Genomic DNA, 20,514 nt, shown 5'->3' with positions numbered 1-20,514 from the left:
TTATTATTTACATACTATATACATATTACAATATTATAATTGTGTGCATCATTTGAGAATGTCTTTTCATTTTAAAGTACATTAGCCATAAATTACTAGAGCTTAAATTTGTATATTTTTAACAATATTAAAAGTAAAGATCGATATAACCACATTGTCAGTAATTGCAGTATAGGAGGATATTTAAGCTTCAAATGTGGAGCCGAGGTGTGAAATGATTTGCCCTTTCTTAAAGACAAAGGGAACACAAAACAATGTGAAATGTGATCCCAGGAGAACACATTGATTTGACCTTTTCATTATGTCTTTTCTCACCTTTCTTTAATACATGCGAAAAAAATAAGCTATCATTTTAGTCGCAGCAGGTGTGATGAATGTGGCTGCCTGGATCAGCTCGTCTCATGAGGGTAGTTAAGAGGCTTATCCAAGAAGTCGAGCAATATGCAGGATCTGTGCAGAAACCAGCTGCAACACAAACTGCAACACACGGAGTTTCTATGCATCTGTTCAGTGATGGGAAATCAAATACTGCTGTTCAGTGAAGAAGCTGTTCAGCAGCGCAGGATCTCCACCCTCCATGAGCTCCATCTAACTAGGTTAGATTGGTAGATTAGTAGATTTAATGTGTTTTTGAATATTACTAATGATCAAAACCCCACAGTAAAATTAAAATGTAATGTGCATGTGCAAGTTAAAATGAACTGAAATCTCTTCAAATCAACGTTAAAGTTAAAAATAAAGTGTAGAGGTTGAAATTCTCCATTCAGCATTTACTTCATCTAATGGTTATCACTGTTGGATGAGAAGACCTTTGACTGTAAATAGCTATTTGCAGTGAGTCGTGTTAACTGTCTGAGCTCAGTCGGCTTCCCCCGCGACCTCATTTCTAAAATTAATTTGTTACAAAGCAATTTAAAGCATGTTTAATGGGTTTGGAGAATGTGTCAGAGTTCATCTTTGTAAACAACAAAAGATTGGTGCTTTCAGAGCGTGAAGAACAAATAACAGCACATTTTAGGCAGATGGCAGTTAGCAGGTTGTTTTCTGTGGCTTAACTCAACAAAAGATTAAAAAAGAAACGCGAAGAAATGAGATGCATCATTCTGTGAATGTGGCACAAGAGTTTCAGCCACGTCTGTGGTTTGATGTGCAGATGTAATGAGGTCACGACGCCGGATTAATCACCTGATCAGACGGTGGTCAGGTGGTCAGGGTCCCAGTCAGACACAACTGTGGTGGTTTGTTTCAATGTTGGTAGAATTTCACATGTTGATATTTAATTTGACTGCAGAACAGATGTGGCTTAGTTTTCTCTTATCTTAGATACATAGTTGAATTACACAAAGCATGTTTTGTCGACATTGCTGAGTCATCGTGTTTGAATGAACATTACTGTTAATATCAATGGACCAAATTGATCGGGGGGGGGGGGGTCATGATTATGTACAATGAGATCTTCACACTGTGGTCATCAACTGATTACTAGGAGCAGTCGTGCAGAAATGATGTAATAACATCAGGTACGCTGTCTTCATCACAGAGTTATTGTGATGACATGATGGCCCTCGTTAAAATGAACCCAGAGCTGCTCTGTAGAGAACAACACATCACTGCTACACATGCTGATTAGCATAATTTTGCAAATGTGTCAGATAATGTTTTCACTCCAGCGCAACCTGGGGAACCCAACAAGTAACTAGCAGTTACTAGAGGTTAATGGTGGGCTGTGGGGTTTTCTCTGGTGTCTCTGTCGGAGCAGAGCTGAAGCTCATGGGGAATAAACTGTCTTCTACCACAGCACTGCACTGCAGAGCTGCTCTGTTTGCTGCAGTCACGACTGCCCCACAGAAACAACCAAACAGAGGACAGCAGGACAGGAAATGAGGAAACGGCTGACAGGATGATTTCTAATCGTCTTCTTTCTCCTCTGCCTTTGAGCTCTACAATTAATCATCAGTGTAAAAAAAACTTTACAAATCTAAATACGATCATACCGCGAACTCAGAGTTTATCCTAGAGAACAGAACTCGTCTCCAGTGTTTGAATCTGTTGATAAATTGATTCAATATAAAACAATTCAGAAATAATTAAATATTCCCCTCGTCCACGGCCGTAACCTGGCAAAAATAGAAACCAGTAAACTGTCATGTAGTGGGAGTTGGTGGAGACCAAACTGGAGTTAAAAGGAGAATGAAGACTAAACTGATCCAGTCAAGTTCCCTCCAACAACACGTCACTGTTAAACTGTTAATCTTTACTGTTGTAGCTGAGACGGTCGGTTTGTAAGAGGAAGATCTTCACAGGTGTATCAGGGCCTATGGCAGCAAACATCTTTCTACTGCTTTTCTTGGATGGTTGCTCCTGGTGTGTTGTGGTTGTAAGAACTAGTTTTACTAGAACAAACTGACCATGTCTGAGTACGACTTGGTGTTGCTCAAGTGGGATTTGATTGGTTTTAGTTGACAGACTTTGTTCTTTGTTTATCACGTTACTTCTGCTCTTTCAGGGACCATTTAGTCCCACGTCAGATCAAATCTACTTGACATTCAGTCTGGTAGATCTTGGTAGGTTTAGTTTTCTTGTGACCTTGCTTTCTAAAACACATCTTATATGTTCTACTTCGTGTGGGACTGACTGGAACCAACAGCCCAGCTTTGCTGGTGTAGTTCTGTCCCATGTGCAGACGTTATCAGTGCAGTCACTGACATGTGAGTCATGGTCTAGCCAAGCGGAAAATTGCCAGCAGCCTTTTAATAGGATGCTGTTTAACCGGGGTAAGACTGGAAAGAGGGAGTGTCCATTAGTGTGGATCTGTGTGTACATCCTTTTATACTTTACATGGTGTGGATGAATCTTCTCTGATTAGCATCACTGTGGCTTTGTGAAGGTCCTGGTTTTAGGGTCTGTGTTTGACATTTAGTTCTGATGATTAAGATTAGGCTAAGGGGCCAGGGGATATATTGGTATTTATATATACATGGTGTTGAACAGAGGACATAGAGATGCATAGAATGGGACCTGAACTGTACTGAATAAAAATTGTCGTCACTTGGGTTCAGAAACCTTTTGGGCAGAGCCGACAGCTTGGATCACACACAGCATAATGCAAAGGGTTGTGTTCCAGCTGTAGTTCACAATCCCAGTGAGATTTTTAACATATAAATAAATCTGAACGCAGTTTATTGTTTATCCATTATTTGGTTTTGTACGCACTTTTTAAAACGCTGTGTGTTGAGCTCTTGGTGTTTACAGGATTTTACATCCATGAGTAAGTCGACAGCGAGTTTAGACACGTCTGTAATAACAGCAGAACAAAGAAATGACAGTTAGTGTTGAAATAACAATAATAGAAAGAGTTTTATGGATTTGAACTAAACCATGTTTAGATAAGAAACGCCTGCAATTAGTTTGATTTCATGGGAGATGTAGTTTAAAGAGTGGTTTCAGTATCTTCACCAGATACTCCCCCAGCTGAGGGTACTGCTCTTCAGCGACAGAACACATATTTTATTACTTTAAAAGACCTGAACTAAATTCTTATGTAAAGTAAACACAGCAGTAAACCACAATCTTTACACTTTCAGTAAAGTAATGAGCTCAAAGAATGATGTTCATTAGGATTTTATTTGTTGGAGGCAAATCAATGAATATATGTACTTTATACAGTATATGAGGAGCACATCTCTACAGTTTCATAATGTAAACAATCTCTGAAGAGAAATGTATTCAGTTTAAAAGGAAGCCATAGTCTTCTGTTTTAAACTATTTACATGAATTAAAATATAATTTATAACATCAGATACTTCCGCTTCTATGAAACTAGATTTTAACAATTCAAAAATACTGAAATGCCTTTGTCTCCACATTCTCAAGACATATGAAATCACACAAAACTGAGGAAAAAAACACAATTTAAAGACATCCAAACTAAGTGCCGTATAAATAAAAAAGAATAAACGCAAAATAAAACCAACATATGTAAAAATATAAAATCTCACTAGCAGTATTTTTGTGTTTTTTACCAAAAACTAAGTTAAAAAAGGAAAAAAATCATTTGTGAATTTGATAGTCATTAGATGTAAATAGACAAATCAATAGTAATTAAAAACAACAAAAACAACGTATGCCCTTATGTCAAAATATTCTCTTCCACCAGGAAAAAAACAAGAATAAAAACACCCACTCACATTTAGCAGATTTGACAGTTTGCAGTCCCTACTATTGCCTATTTGACATCACTGTTACCATCAAGTTTGACAGGTTACCCATTAGATTCTGTGTATTGTACAACTGTTGATGTTGAAACGTGACAACCATTTACAGATCATACACAAGAGTGGAATCTGAGGCCAGACTCGGTGCCGGTCTGTCCTGGTGGGGGATAATTTGATGGTGATCTGACAGATACGTGATTTTATGAACCAAAGAAACAGTGGCTAAAGACATAAGTGTTTTAGTGGGTCATGGAAACCTGACGTCTATAAAACTGAATCTGACACGGCTGCCAAAAAACGTCACATTTTCACCGGCTGCTTTTCAACGAGCCACAATCGTTATGTTGAAGTTTCCTTTTTTTTTTTTTTTTTTTTTTTTTTTTTGGTCAACTTGCCTCAAGTTTTATGGTTTTCTTGCCATTTTCCATTTTTCTCAAATGAAGAGTGGAAAGAACGGTATTGCATTCTGACGAGGGTCATTCCCTTTGGAAGTAGTTTTTTTTTTTTTGTTTGTTTTTGTTTTTGGATTCGTTGCCCATCGACCTAGAACCTAGACCAAGCGGACAGCGGTTATTCTTATGTTGAAATGTGTCAACGTGTTCTCAAAACACTGAGGAGAATGGTCAACATCAAAGTTTTCTATAAGAAAGTATATAATCATCTAGATATCTACACAAACACACAAATATATATATTCATATATATATGTATATAGCTTTTTATAATATGGCTATTGAAAAAGTATTAATTACGTCAGTAATTATTTCATAATAAACCACACTGGATTGGAAAGGAGTTGAAACTGTAATAGTAAAAGCTCGTGGTAGCTTCGTTTCATCCCCGATTGATTTTTAAGGCTTGCCATGATGAACAATGTGGTCGTTTTGATGCCATTCACCTCTTAAACAACGGAGGCACAACAGCAGCCACTGTAGAAATCCCACCACGTGCAGCTGTCTTGAGATTTCCTCAAATACATAGAAGAGTGCAGTTTGGGTTTTAGATGTTCACTTTGAAACTCCTCTACAAAGAAATAACTTAAACCAGCTTTAAAGAGGTTAGTGAGCCGTTACACTTTAACTAGAAGCATTTTAAAGGAACAGTTTGGTCATCAAAAAACAAACTTGGAAACACCGTCACCTTTGACCCTCTGCACTTTACTTTAGATTAAACTCGTCTCTGGTGGTAAAGAAACATCATCTGCTTTTTTTTAACTGGGGGGTGAACAGACTGGTGAAGCAGGTTGTCTTCCTGCTTTGTTCTGCATCATTCCACCTGTAGTACTAAATGCTGTTGCCTCCATGCTATTTGGACCATCGCACTATTCTGTAAATGATTTTATTATATTATGGACTGCAATTGAATCCAAACGCTTCCTTTTTGAGACGGTACTGTAAACGTGCAGTTGTTAAAATGGGATTTCTACAGTGTCGACCTGTTGTGTGTCAGTTAGTCTGAACGGGGTCAAACCAGCAACGACTCTTTTCCTCCTTCCCTCCTTCCTTTCCACACCCAGAGTCATACACGTATAGTTATTATCTGATGCTGTAATAAAAGTAAGTGTCCGGTGCAACTCCGACTTAACAAACCTGTGCACCATCAAATTGTGGTAATAACACAGTTACAACTGCTTCATTTGATTGACGAGAAAATATTGTGAAGGTTTTTCACTACTTGGGACATTATTTGTGCAAGAGTATAGTAGTACGATCTCTGTTATACGTGTTATGTGTTTACGATGCGACTGACCACAATCTTCCTGTAGTTCTGATTTTTTTTTTTTTTTGTTTAACAGCAGTCTACACACAGTACAGTAGCCTATTGAATCCACAGCTCAAAGATTGTTGTAGTTCAACAACCCACCATACACTGTACATTATTACCTCAGTTTTTTTCCAGAAAGGCTGTCTTAAAGATAAGAGTATTATATTGCATCTCAAATTGCTTTTTAAGAAAACAGGAAAAAACAAAAGTCATCAAAAAATATTCAGAAACAGCAAAGAAAGAAAACCTTCTAGTGTGATAGTCTAAAGGGATACTTGGATCTTTTTTGTCTCGTCTTTCTTTTAAAAAGTACTGGACTTTGTGTGAAGTCATTCCAACACGTTTTTCCCTTAATATCCTCCCTGTACTGAACAAACATTAACACATTGGAACAAAACCGACTTGACCTGCCCACGTCCCGTCTGATTAGCGATCAACTGTGACCTGCCACCGATTAAAAATATAATAAAAAAAAAAGAAAACACACAATACATCTTATGTTTACAATGAGGCATAGTGCTATATACACATTACATATTCATATATTATCTTTTTTTAATATGTAAACCAGCACATTCTCTCACTTTTAGTAGTATACATACTAAGCACAAATACTCATTCAGTTGTTTGTGATTAGGTTTTTTTTTTTTTGTTTAAAATTATGTTTTTCCCTTTTTTAGCATTTTACACCTTGTTTCTCAATCAGTATGTATAGCACTAAATTGTTAGTTTTGGATGTCAGTGAGCCTGGAGAAGGGCCCCACCCTTCTAGGCCACTTCACTTGCTGTCATTTTTTTAAACACTGAATAAGGCGCCTTTGTACTTAGTGTGCGTTCCTAATAAAGTCAAAGGAGAATCGAGTGATGTAAACATTCAATTTTTTGTGTGTGTTACCAAGGAGTCGATTAGCTAGAGAAACGACGAGGAGGAGGATTCGGAACAAGGGATTATCTGTTTATAAAAGGAGAGGAGTTCACCACGTTTTGGGGGGAAGACCCGGAAACAAGGCCTTTAACCCGCAGAGACAGAAGCGAAAGAGAGAGCCAGGCTGCGTTTATCGAAATTCCTGGGCAGGAAGAGGAGGAACCAGAAAATCAGGAGGAATTAAATGAGAACATGATGGCAAGGACAAAGGATCGGGAATCATTGCCACCAACCAACCACCTAGCCACCATTCAACCCCTCCTGACCCCTCCTCAACAACCCGCAAGCATCTGTACTGTCTGACTCAAACACGAGACAAAGACGAGACACTCAGTTTCACAAGGACGTACGGTCAATACTCCAAGAAACGGACACGCTAAAAACCGTCAGACAAGCGAAGGATAGATTATTGAAGATTATTCCCCTCACAAGAACGTTAGTGGTAGGAGTTATAACATAAAAATCAATCGAACAAGAACCCTTCAACTACCCATAACTGCCCAACGGTTGGAGAAACCCCCAACTAGAGAACATATCTGGAAAAAAAACAAGACAAGGAGTGAGACACAAAAGAGGAGGAGGGGGAGAGCATCCAATTCAACGAGGAAATAAAAGGACAGGGGGAGCATGGATGGATGGATGTGAGGTAGAGATGCTCAGCTCATACAGTACCTCCCGGAGGAGAAATCAGATTCTCAGCCGATTGCTCTTTTTGTTTCTTTAAATCCCATCCACTGCTGGTTCCCTGGCTGGGTTGGAGGTGGCAGTTTGGCACCACCGGGCTGGCAGGCTTGGAGGCTCTCTCCCTTTTTCTGGCATGTTGCTACTGGCTGAAGTGCACCTTAAAGCACCAAAAAGCTCCACAATCTTTGGGCAAGCAGAAATGGGGAAACCGCGACGATTACATTCAGAAACTTGAATACATTCCTTTTGAACCAACGGATTTGCCTGTGGGTGGAATATGGGAGCAAATCTGCTTCTGAAACCTGACAAGTTAACCAAGTGTCAAGCACCGATGTCAACAGGAAAAAGACTCCTGGACAGTTCAAACAGTTCAATTCCTTTTACAGGTCTTTGCCCTATACTGTAATTACTGTTGAGCTTTATGTGAATGAAGATACGACTGGAATAACCTGGATCAAGGGCGGATGACATGGATTTACAGAGTATGGTAGGAAAGCATCAATGGCTGCCATCTTTATTTCCCCATTTTAGTCCTGCTTGCAGCAATCCAAATGTAAACAGTAACTGTTGCATTGGCTGTGACATTTGGGGGGTGTTCAGTGGGACTCCATCAATGATGCATCAAGACCCATCTAGAAGTGGAAAAAAAATTACCTGGACTTGATGAAGCACAGTTATTTTTTAAAGTGATATTTAAACCGTGGATCAAACTCTCGATACGCTGGTGTCCAGTCATTAGTTTGGGTTCGTTTCCGCCCTCCTATAAGAGTAACCCTGACTTTATCAGTTTTAAAGTTCTCTTTGACCCCAGTAGATTAGATCATCCAAATAAAGCTGAACTCAACAGGTTATTTTAGCTTATTTCTGAGGCCAATTCACAACATGTGCAACATTCACGATAAGTGCTTCTAAGTGCTTGTCTAGTAAATGCTTTAGTTTAATTTGGCTGGAAACTATTTTAAGATAATGTTTTTCCCAAATCCAAGTTGGTGTCTTAACGAGCAATGTGCCTACCAAACAGCCTACAGCAGCCAGTAGCAGATGCCAAAATAGTCAGCATGGCAGAGTAAGAGATTTGAGTCAAAGGGGAAAAAGTAGAGGACAACGGAGACATTTACCTCCTTTACAGTGCATAGATCAAATCAAGGAAGCACTACAATTACAAAAAGAAAAAATGATTTTTTTCTTCTTCATTTTAGATTTGTAAACTTTATCATCAAATGATTACGTTAAATGTTTTTTGTTATATTATTTGTCCATAGCACACACACAATAGATCTTAAAACTTAGAACATCCACAATTTTTCGCTAAAACAAAGCAGGGGTTATTTATTTTTTCTGGTTATGCAACCACGCTTCAACTTCATGGCGGACAGATTCACCACCTGTGATCGAAAACAGAGAGGCTTTTTTAACAGTTTTTATAAAATAAACCGAACAAAGAACACGCAGAAACACACACCACGATGACCAACGCAACGCAGGGATAGCAAGAATTCGCTACAGAGGTCTCTCACGCCCACTCTTCCGAGGCAGGGTGACGATGTTACCAACACAGACAGGAAGCAGCTTTGTTCTTATTGTTGTTCAGCAGAGAACTGTATCAGTATCCTTTGCAATTGCTGAAAAAGTCCTGATTCCTCCATTGTCTCTCGACTCCTTCGGACGCCCGGTGGCTTCCTCGTTTTTAAGCAGTATCCTCCGGTGAAAGGAACTTAAAAAACATCACGGTCCTTATCGTTACTTTATTCCAATGGTAAAAATGTAAACATTTTGCAAGGTTTCCTTGCATGGAGGTACTGAGAGGCCTCTCTGAGGGCAGAGCCGTGTAGTCGGAGGGGTGCTGCTGCAGTTTACTAAGGCTGGCCAGTCAGGAGTACTGTGCCATCAGCGGTGCAGGGACTTCTGGGCCTCCTTCAGCAAAGCGTCAAAGTCCAGTGCATCGTACTTGCTCTTGACAGGTCCTGGACCCGCCTCATCTAAAAAAACAAGGAAGCACGAGGAAAAACGAGGTCATGGTCCAAATTCTGTAATGAGCTTCATTTACTTAAGATCATGGTAACAGTTTTAGACAGAGTGCTTCAACTTGGCCAAGTGAACATGCGTGGTGTTTTTACACAGGCCTACAGTTTAACTATCCAACTGTATCTGATGGTCTCAAACTTGCTAAGCATCTAGCAATGCGTATTTTCTAACAAATTCAATTTTGTGGAGAAAACCTTTATTAGATTAGATCATTTTAGCCTATTTAGCCCTTTACTATGTGTCTGAGCATCATTACCGAGATCTATGTAGCGTTTTCTTGTCAGTCTCCTTAGGCCCGCGGGTTCGTTCTGGAAAATTGCTTCCCGTTCTCTCCGGTGTCTCTGAACTCCCGCCTGACGAATCTTTATTACCCCACAGCGCTCCCTAAAAGCAGACAGGTAGAGACACGGACACATTACAGTAATGACACTTTCTAACTGATCTCACCACTGTACCACGTCTACACCTCTGTCTGTGGTTTGTGATTTTCAGTCCTGATCAACACTTTTACAGCCCAAGTTTTTAAGATATGCACTAAGTCAACAACAAATCCTCAATTCTTGCTTTGTCGTTGTTTTGTTGTGCTCATTACATCTTGATGATGGCTTCCCACGTGGCCCAATTACTTTAGTAGAATTGAGATTGCCATTTATGACGACTACGGACAATAACTAGGGACAGTGCAGCATTAACTGACAATATTTCCATGTGATTATGAAGGCTGTTTATTAAACTGTGTAACTTGCAGTCACACACATGCTATAGCCGATAGCCCCCCCCCAAACAGCTTTGCCGTGCTATATAAAATTCCAACATGGGGACACTTACTCGTTGCAGATGATGACTTTGCAGTCCTCTGCATTGCCGAAAACCTGGAAGCGTTTCCTCAGCATGTTCTGAGTCACGGTGCTTGGCAGGTTGTGGATGTAAAACACCTGGCAGTTGTCCTGGCAACAGGGAAACCATGGCAACAGTCAGGACAAAGGACAGTACAGAGTGCAGAGAGAAGTGGTAAGTGAAGCAGAAGCAATAAGGCTCCTGAGGCTTAGCACTTCAGATGCCCCCGTGTTCATTTTAATGCAGTTTATCCTTCTGTTATGCAGTTTGTGTAAGTGTGCAAGTCTAAACTCGTGTCCAAAAATCACCCCTAAATGTGTTGTGGTTTTAACTTTGTGCTATGAAAGAGTAAGTTAGCTCGGGCCACTGCTGAGCTTAGGGAAAAAGTTTCTTTAATTCAGTAGTATTGTGTAGTATAAAGGAGACTGTACAGCGTGAATGTTCTCTGTACCTCCTCAGACTTGGCTTTGTTCCTTTGCTTGTCGTCAGGACAGATCTCCGAGTTCTCACTAAAGGAGGACAAGGAAGAAAAGGGGAGAGAGGGAGGGAGAGAGAGAGCAAATAGCAGGTAAGATAAGGATGGACACAAGGTGAAACTGAAATGTCAGACATGAAGAAATGGGTGAACTGCGGCAAAAAGAATTTCACTGACTGCATCACAGGACCTCTCTGTTCTTAACCGTCCATTTCTCTTACCCCCACCCTTTTCCTGTCATCGTCTTCCAGAAACAGAAATAATGACCAGTAACTTTATTCTGTGAAAGTCAAACTGCACCACTTTAGAATTCAGTGACACTTTGACGTCCTTCGATGTAAACGAATGAGTCCTGAACTTATTCTGAGTTTTTAAAGAATCATTCGTGGAGCTTTTCCGTTTACACCATACAGATCATATCAGAGGTGACTGAAAACATTTCCTCCACAGTCCAGTTAATGACCCTACATTAACACATGACTGAAAAACTCAAACTGCAAATCAAACCTAAAACTTAAAAGCAAGCAGCAGATTTGTTTTCACATATTGCTACGATACAAGTTGAAGCTTTTGGTCTTAATGAAGTCCCACATGTTCACGCCTCCCTTTTCCCTCCTCCCTCACTCTGTGTCTGTGTGTCTTACCTGGAGTCTGTCTTGCTGGCGGGGGAGTCGGGACACAGGTGAAGGACGGGCGAGGGCGAGCGAGATGCCAACAAGCATTCTGCCTCTTCCTCTGAGGCTGGTGGCGTAGCTGCTGCCGACTGGCAGTCAGATGGTTGTGGTGATGTCACCATGGTTGCCTGCTCCTCCTGTGGTTCTGCAGCTTCTGACATCACCATCGTCTCCTCATTCTCCTGCCCATCAGATTCCTGATCATTAGCTGCTTTGGGGGAAACGGTGCAAACTCCATCACTCGCTCCTTGCCCCTGCAATATGGCGCCAAGCATGGCAGCACTGCGCTTGCGGCTCTCCCCAAGGCTCAGAGCGCAGTAGTCATGGTCACCAAATTTGCGATGGGTGTCGGTGTCACCAGCCTGGCCCATACGCCGCAGTTGGGCATACAACTCTGTCTGCTCTGGAAGCTTCCGCTGGTGGTGCCCGCGGCTCAGCCAGGATGAGCCCTTAGTGGCGGTGTTGGTGTTTGAAGATGGATGAACAGACTCGTTTACACCTCCTCCATCACCGCTACTGCCACCACTTGCTCCTGCACCACCCTTTCCTCCCTCTGCTGGCTTAAAGAGCTCATCTTCAACAGGTTTGTGAGGTGGGGTAGTGGGAGGGGTAAGACCTGACAAGAAACAGCACAGATTGGTTCAAACGCAATAACATGTTTATTACACAACCAAGCTAACGTTTCCCTTGTTCTCAGTGTTTTTGCTAAGCTAAGCTAACCAGCTGCTACATCCAGTTTAATGTATATAGCAAATCACTACTATTCTTATGTTAATACTGCACAACTGTCTACAAGTGTATATTCCAAATACTTCTAATGCCAAAATTTGTAACCTGCTGATATCAGTGAGTTTACATGTGCACATGTGCATAACAAAGGCTGCAGACACAACAATCTGCTACTCTCAGCTGAGAAGTGCATCAGGATGAAAATAGAGATTATTACGTGGAGAGACGCAAACTCGTTTTTTAACCGGGTTCTAAATTAGTCACTTTTCACTGTTTATTTCTTTAATTAAGACATTTGGATTTTGTATACTCAGATTTCCAGGTTTCTTGAGTGCATGTGCATGTACATGTACATGTGCATCTAAAAAACAAATGAGTAAGCACGATGTGTTTACCTGCTGTTCCACACAGGTCGACACTGAGCGTCTGCTCAAAAGGCTTGGTGCTGTACTGGGACTCTCTGTTGGTGGAGAAACGACAGACAAGCAGGGAGAAATTAAAGATTGCTGTGTCACATTCACGTCAACAGAAATGCAATAACATCCTTAAAAGGCTCTGTGTAAAAGCTTTATTTTCCTCCTAAAATAAAAAGTGCACGCTTTGCGCTGATGCCGGCTGAATTTGAATTATGTTTCTCTGTAAATGCTACTGGCATTTCTCTGCGCTCCTCATCTCTTATCACAACAACCATATGTATTCCTCTGTCTTCTCCCCTATTCTTCTTCTGCTTTCTATTTCTGGCTGTCTGTTTCTGTTTCTCCAGTTGCCACAAAAGGCAGGAGCAGTGCTGAGTGGATTGGCTGCAGGCGGGCTATTGCTTACCTTTCACAGTGAACAGGAGAATAAAATGTAAAAAAATAAAAAATCTTATTGTGAGCGCATCAGAAGACGGATTCATTTAGGAGATGGAGAGACGCCAGGGGTTTGTACAGTAGAACCACTGAGCAGGCTGGACGGGTGGGGAGGTTAATTTGGAAAAGTAGGAGCAGTGAGGGCAGCCTGTCCGGCATAGATTAAAATCAAAGGGAGCCTGCCAAGGTCCCGATTCTCTGGAGATCTTGAAATGAAAATCACTGAATTTGACCCTCCTTACTTCAAGTAGTCTTGTGAGAATGAACGTGACACGCCTGCTTACTCCCTTATGACTTTTCTAAAAGTTCAAATCCAGCCTGGTCCTGATGCTGCTGTCAAACTTGGATGATGAATGTAATTATGTACATTAGTACAATATTTAAACCTGAGGCACTAGATTATACAGTATAAGTGAGATCGTGGCACAAACCCCAAACAGAACCAAACCATTAGCACTGAATGTTCAAGGTTACAGCAAAAGAAATGATGTTTGTATTTTGCATGTTTACAAGCATTAGATTAGTAAAGTGGACCAATGCTCTGCTCCGTAATGGAATCCATCTCTGGGCTCAGTACTCATAAATAAATAATAGCCGTCATGTTGAATGCCTACCTTCCTCATCAATATGCAAAAGTAGCTTTCACTGAATGCAAATAATATTTAAGATACACACTAAGTGTATATCTGTAAGTGTTGTTGTAATATTAGTTTGGTGTAAAATACTGAAAGTTTACATTAGAAAAAATTAAATTTACAACAAGCAGAGACTTTCTGATTTTTGGACCTGTCTCCATGTGTGGGAAGGTATCATAATTCAACACTGAGTTTTAAAATGTAGTTCAGATGAAGGCCCGGGTCCAACAATTCTGAACCCTAAAGACAAATGTTGGCCGTTGCAGAGTTCCCAGGAGGTATCTACTTCTGGCTGCAGAGTCTATTGTACCACCTCCAACAGCAGCGGCTCTGATTTTGATGCACTTTAAACAATAACATGCTAACAATGATTTACTTTGGATTATTTGCTCATATTTAATATGAATCTCTGAATGTTAAGCTGCATTTCTTGAACTAAGTGTAAGCTTGCAGTGTAAACTACTGCACTTCGTCTCAGGTAATTCCTTGAACAAACCTACACAGTTAGTTTTTTATGGTTACAACACAGCTGCAGAGAAACTAGTGCGAGTACAGTTCTTTTGAGAAAACTAAAAGTGCATGATGGGCCAAGAAAAGACATCCATAGAAGGATGCTCCTGCAGCGCTCACGGTTACGTACTTCTGTACTATAGGCTATGTATGGAACACTTGAACCAAGCTTCTACTGTATGATGAGACACAGCAGGTAGTTCATATGGAGCTACTCACCCTGTGGACTTGGAGTTGAGAGGTAGACAGAGGCAGGCTCGCTTTTCTGCAATCAGAACAAAAAGCCAGAACTATGCATTAGATTTGCACCCTGCATGTTCCACAGATGTCAAGTTTAATGTTGAATTAGTTTTTATGCTGGGCTACACACAAACTGCAGCTGAAGATGTCTCAGCTCTGGTATTTTCTCACCTCACAGTCACTTTTCAATTCCACATCTGAATCTTGTTTAAATCTAATGGTGAGATATGACAACTGTTGTATGTGTGACTTGACCTTCAATGCTCTCACCTCTTGTCATTCAGTAGATCCTACATTATTCACTGTCACATTTGTCCTAATGTGAGTCGTGTAGTGGAGATGACGACGAGACAAAAACAGCAAAGCAGTGACCTAAACTACAATCTGAGGAGATACCTTGGTTTGTGAAAGATTGTTACGTACTGTAACCGACATGTCGATTACAGTTAAAATCATCCTGAAATAAAAAAGGGAGACAATGAAAGTCAGTAGTGTGTCTAAGAACCTTTGTGTTTCCGTCTCTCACCATTGTGGCAGCACGGTTTGGTCGGCTCTGTTGTCCCGGTACTGCTGTCACCCGGTGTTAGCTGCTCTGGCTGCGTCCCCGTCGTGGTTCCGCCTGCTGCTTGCGTTGGCAGGAGTTTGACCCCGGCTCGTCCATCCCCCTTCTCCTTTCCCTCCCTGTCCCTCGCCCGTCCTGGCCGCAGCCTCTTGGCGAAGCGGCTTGGGAAGGAGGCCAGACGCCGGGAGCGGCGAACTGAGAAGGAGCTACTGTCCTCTGCGGTCTCCTCTGGGCTTTGAGGCACCTCTGAGGAGTAGGATCTCCTTTGAGGGGAGAGAGAGTCTTTACTAAGCTCTGGTTTAGGGTTTGTGGAGCTGGGGGGCTGGGCTGGGGCCGATTTAGCAGAACCAGGAGGAACAGGTACTCCTAGGTTGGGCATGTGTGAGCTGGAGTAGGGCGGGCTATGCAGTCTGTAAGGCTTGCTCACATCGAAGGAGCTGCTCTGCAGCAGGAGCTCACGGAGAAGGGAGTCGGCCTTCATCTCCCTTTGCTTTGCAAATGGGAGCCTCCTGGGGGCACTGCTGCCTGTCCCAGTCAGACTCCGGCTAGTCCCAGGAGTGGCCACCAAGACAACTCTGCTGTGAGAGTTTGTGCTGGCCGGGCGGGAGACCTCGGGTCTGGCCCGAGGCCTCTGGAGGTCACGGTCCTTACGCTCCCAGCCCTGCTGCTTGCGCGTGGGCAGGCAGTAGGTGTGCATGTATGTGATCAGCTCCACAACTGAGTGCAGTTCCTTCTCTGAGCTGAACTGAGGCTTAGTTGGCTCAGCAGGGGCAGCAGAAACAACTGCTGCGCCCTCCACCTCGCTGCTGGAAGACTCCTCCTCTTCCTCTTCTTCATCCTCCTCTGATTCGCTGTCCTCATCCTCTTCTTCTTCGTCCTCCTCCGTGTCAGGGGCAGTGGTGAGGTGGCGGTGGAGCTCGGTGCACAGGCGGCCTGCAGGACGCACTGCACGAGGCTTCCGCTCCTGAGGGAGGTCGATCTGAGGAGGACGGAGAAACATGCAAACATAAATACAAACGTTTTCCTCCCTACAGTCACTATTTAACGATGCAGCTAATCTCAATCACAGTAGATGAAATACTAACCTGCAAACCTGTAATAGCAAATTACCAACAGTTTAAGATCATCGTCACATTGTAAGTTCCTCTATGGTGATTAGAGTTAGGTCACAGTTAAAAACCACACGTGAGGATTTTTAGGGACGTTTAAGCGAAATCCTCATTGTTTAGGCTTCAAAAGGATTTTTGAAATATTCAGAAAAAGAAAATTCAGGTATCTTCTGAATTTACCATTTTTATAATTACATATAGTTTTATTTTTTTAATTAAAAGAACAGACTCTAAGTCAGTATTACTTATCTTGTAATAAAGACGTCTCCCTCCATCAGTAAACAAATTTACATACATAATTATTACTTTGCACACATTCAACAATGCCTTTTCACCCATCCAAATGCATCACACGTATCTTGGCTTGTCAGTGGACATCAAAATGAAATGGTAACCTCAGGAGGACGCCCTCTGTCTTCGCCTCTGAGAACTGACATTTACTACTGATGTTTTAGTTTAAACAGTTTTCATGTTCCACCACAGCAGCTGCACTTCACATATCTTCCCACACCGTCCATACGTGTTCATGGGAACATGACAGATGAACTTGCAGGTGTATCTTCAATTTCCTGTGCTGCATACAGAAACGATGAGCCCACAGCAGTAAACATCACTTCCGACTTGTTAGCGATGATTCAGTGTGCAGCTGCAAATAAACGGCTGCTTCTGTCTTACTCATACAGAAAGAGCAGAAAAGGAGAGGCTACAATTCACTGTTGCCCTCTTGCCCTGTCAGTCAATGCTCCCGCCATCTGCCACAGCAAAGCCACACTACTGTGAAACTAAAGCTCATACGCACGCATGCATGTGCATGCTGCCAGCAGCAGAGAGGTGATGAGGGTGTGTGATGAATACAGGCTGGCTTATCCCTGCGCTGCATCCTGTGGGTATTTTGTACCCTTCTTTCTTGAGCTGTGCAGAGGCTCACCATGCTTTGCTTGTTCAAGATAAATGACTGGTGTTGTAATCAATGACCACTTGAAGCACAATGCTAGCAGCTATCCAATTACTGCTAAGTCATACAGCAGTAGCTATTGTAAATGTCCTCTCTTCCCTGGTGTCACATCTATCACAGGCAGCAGCTGAAGGTCTGTGCAAGCTTGAAGCCTTGAAGAATTTTTATTCAAAAAGGAGATAATTTAAAATGAAAAGCTGTTCTACTGGCTGGATGACCACTGGTGGACCTCAGTGGGTCTTGTACTTGTATTTCTGGTGAATGCTGCATGATGACAAACCAATACTTCATCGATGCCTCATCTGTTTAACCCATTACACAAATCTAATTAAACTGTTACAGTTCTTGGTACCTTCCAACAGCAGAAGACGGTTGATTACAGTTGATTGTTCCACAACAACCTGTATATTAGTTCTAATTCATAAGCACTTTCTGATCTGACATCTCGACTAAAACAACTTTAAGATTTAAAAAGTTTAAAGACGTGTCTGAGGCGACGAGGCTGCTTCAGACCAACAGGCTGAAGAAGGCTGGAGATTTAGTGCATTAAGAATGGAAGGGAGAGTGTTACCGCTGCCATCACCTCACCTTGACCAGAGGTCTCACTGGCCGTAGATGGAGGCTTCTGTTGCTATAGCGATGGCTGAGGACTCCATCTTTGTGAGCGTCGATGCCTGTGGGCACGTTGACAGGAGTCAGCAGCAGCTTCTTGAGCTGCGGGAGAAGAAGAAGAAAAGCAGCAGGTTAAAAGTAGTTTAAGGTGGTTTGGTGTTGATATAGTATCCTGAGAAGAATCTGAAGTTTCTGATGTAAATAAAGAACCGGACCGTCCACAGCTTCCTACAAAGTATTTTGTTTTTATTTTTACTTTTTAACATGTTAAGATTTGTCTTGATGCATATTTTTTCAGAAACACAAGCACCATAATAAACTGTGTGAGAAAGAGAAGCTCCACAATAAAAACTATAATAACATGAGAGAAGATGAGAAATGATACGGGTCAATAGTGATAAGGAAACGTTCTGTGACTGTTACCAACCTTCCGATAAACACGGGACACGGGAATAATCATTAAAGCTGACAGCTACATGGCATCTTCACATCCCACCTTAAAAGTTGTTTTCCCATTAAGTCTCCCATTCAGATCTTCTATCCAATTCTATTTTTCTTTCCTTCTAAATCCGTCCTCCTCAAATCCTCGTACCATCGTCCCTCCATCTTTTCTTTTCTCTCCATCTATTGCACTGATCTTTATCTAAACCTCTATATTTATGCATCAGCTGTTGTCATTTTTTCTGAACATCCTTCTTAATGTTATCACTCATCTCTCCCCTCGCATTGCATCGGATCACACTTATGGTTCATTCTCTGCGTATTACCCTTCAAATGGATATTAACACAACAGCTCCTCATTTCATTGCTTTATTTCATCTGTCTGTTCATCCATTCATCCCAGTGCCCAGCTTCATGACAGGGCTATCAGCTGATATAAATCAGCTTAGGTAGAAAATCCTCCACTAAGCTGTGCAGCGTTCGCTCCAGGAGAAAATGATGTGGAAAATACAGATGTGATAGGAATGAGGATCGGAGCAGAAAGATATTCCAGGGTTCCCGAATGAAGGAGGGGCGCTTGCAGCAACTATATTAGAGGTCGTCATCTCAACTCTCTGATCACCTGACTGTACCTGTAATCAAACTCAGGTGAATCTTTGCTGCCAAATTTGAACATTAAATAAAAAAATATGGTAATGTTTGATAAAGAAATCAAATAAATTCTACAAGTTAGGATTCAGAATTGAAAAGAAACATTAACTGTGCCTCCAAAAGAAAATGTTAATAAGAAGCTTAGAGTACAGATCTATACTTTAATATTCACTTCACTGGGACACGTCGTCGTCCACTGGACTTCTGGTGCCAGAACATTTACAAATGTACATCAGAGCAGCTGGTTCAACTCGAGCTCATCTTTACATGAACTACAGCACAAAGCACTTCCCAGTTCTTCCATTTTGGCACACGTCCTAATGTGAAACATTATAGTGAAAAGAGTCTTTGTAAATCACCAGAAGCACAAATAGATGTTACCCTTATTATTAGAATTATTGTTTATGATGCTAGTGGTTTTTCATTCAGCTGCTGATCACTGCGTGGAGGTCTCAGTTAAACCTGCTGTAATACTCTAATGAGTACAACGTTACCATGACAGAGCTGGCTGTAACCACAGAATACTATCTGGGTCAAATGACTGAACGGGATGATTGCCCGTACCGCTAATGGGGCCACCATGGCCCTTTGTGGGTGAGCCAACTTGGCTCAGAGCATGTGATGATGCTCCTCTGAGAGTCCCATTGACGGAAGTGAAGAGGAGACTGAAGGTTTGTGTCTGTGTGAAACACTGAAAACCCTCCAGCAGCACCAGGCCCCTCAAACACTCTATTCTCCTGTTGTCCGGCTCTACTCTGCATTCAAAATCCATCATCATCTGGTTTCCTTTAAAGGAATCTTCAGTAAAATACCAAATACCATTAGCCCACTTTGTCACTTTATACATTAGATTAACATTTACATCAAGTCAGCACGAGAACAAGCATTAAATAGATTCAGCATTAAATTATAGTGTGACATCAGATGTTTAAATAAACACACACACACACACACACACACACACACACACACACACACACACACACACACACACACACACACAATTTACCATACCAGTTCCCACCAGTAGAGGGCAGCACCACACTCAAGGCTGAACACTAATGACAGTAATCATGTGACAGTAAACCACTCAACTGATGGAAACGCACACACACACACACACACATAGGGCTGCTTCAGTAGAGTAAACAGCATAATGTTATTAAACCAGGCTTTTCTCTGTGAGTGGACGTGAATGTCACGCTGCTATTTTTGCCACTGATCATGCAGTTAAACAGAACCAGGACACAGGTTGATGTGATTTTATATACAATAAAATTAAATGTTCTGCTTTCTGTTGAGGGTCCTCAAGCTGGTTCTGGATCTACTGGAAGCATCACTGAATTTTCAAATTTGAGACATTGCATTTTAGATAAAAACAATCACTGAATAAATCTTCAACTTATAGGAATCACTGTTCTTTCCTACACGGGTAGAATGAAAACAGAAATGAAGAAGTTATAGCTAATAATAATAATGCATAATAATAAATGCTACTTGTGTAGTAAACAGTTGTAGCTGCTGTATTGTTATAAAGGATTATGGAGTACACTCGCCTAATGTTAGGAAATAGGCTAATTCATGAACCACCTGCAGAACAGTTACTGTGTTTATTTCATTT

General features: G+C 41.5%; 1 protein-coding gene across 1 annotated transcript in view; it reads right to left on the bottom strand.

The window, feature by feature from the left end:
* Positions 1 to 4,569: 4,569 nt before the first annotated feature.
* The window catches only part of ppargc1b (peroxisome proliferator-activated receptor gamma, coactivator 1 beta), a 73,485-nt gene continuing 57,540 nt past the window's right edge, over positions 4,570 to 20,514 (bottom strand). Inside the window, exons 4-12 of the mRNA XM_026357741.1 lie at positions 17,778 to 17,903; positions 15,090 to 16,104; positions 14,543 to 14,588; positions 12,723 to 12,787; positions 11,569 to 12,214; positions 10,901 to 10,958; positions 10,441 to 10,559; positions 9,869 to 9,996; positions 4,570 to 9,566 (exon numbers count right to left, since the gene is read on the bottom strand). Of these exons, the coding sequence (XP_026213526.1) occupies positions 9,475 to 9,566; positions 9,869 to 9,996; positions 10,441 to 10,559; positions 10,901 to 10,958; positions 11,569 to 12,214; positions 12,723 to 12,787; positions 14,543 to 14,588; positions 15,090 to 16,104; positions 17,778 to 17,903 (2,295 nt within the window). The 3' untranslated portion in view covers positions 4,570 to 9,474. The remainder of the gene's footprint in view (positions 9,567 to 9,868; positions 9,997 to 10,440; positions 10,560 to 10,900; positions 10,959 to 11,568; positions 12,215 to 12,722; positions 12,788 to 14,542; positions 14,589 to 15,089; positions 16,105 to 17,777; positions 17,904 to 20,514) is intronic.

This window comes from Anabas testudineus, chromosome 10 (assembly GCF_900324465.2).
Source record: "Anabas testudineus chromosome 10, fAnaTes1.2, whole genome shotgun sequence".
NCBI lineage: Eukaryota > Metazoa > Chordata > Actinopteri > Anabantiformes > Anabantidae > Anabas > Anabas testudineus.
The sequence above is the reverse complement of the archived record's forward strand: the minus strand, read 5'-3'. Positions and strand labels throughout refer to the sequence as shown.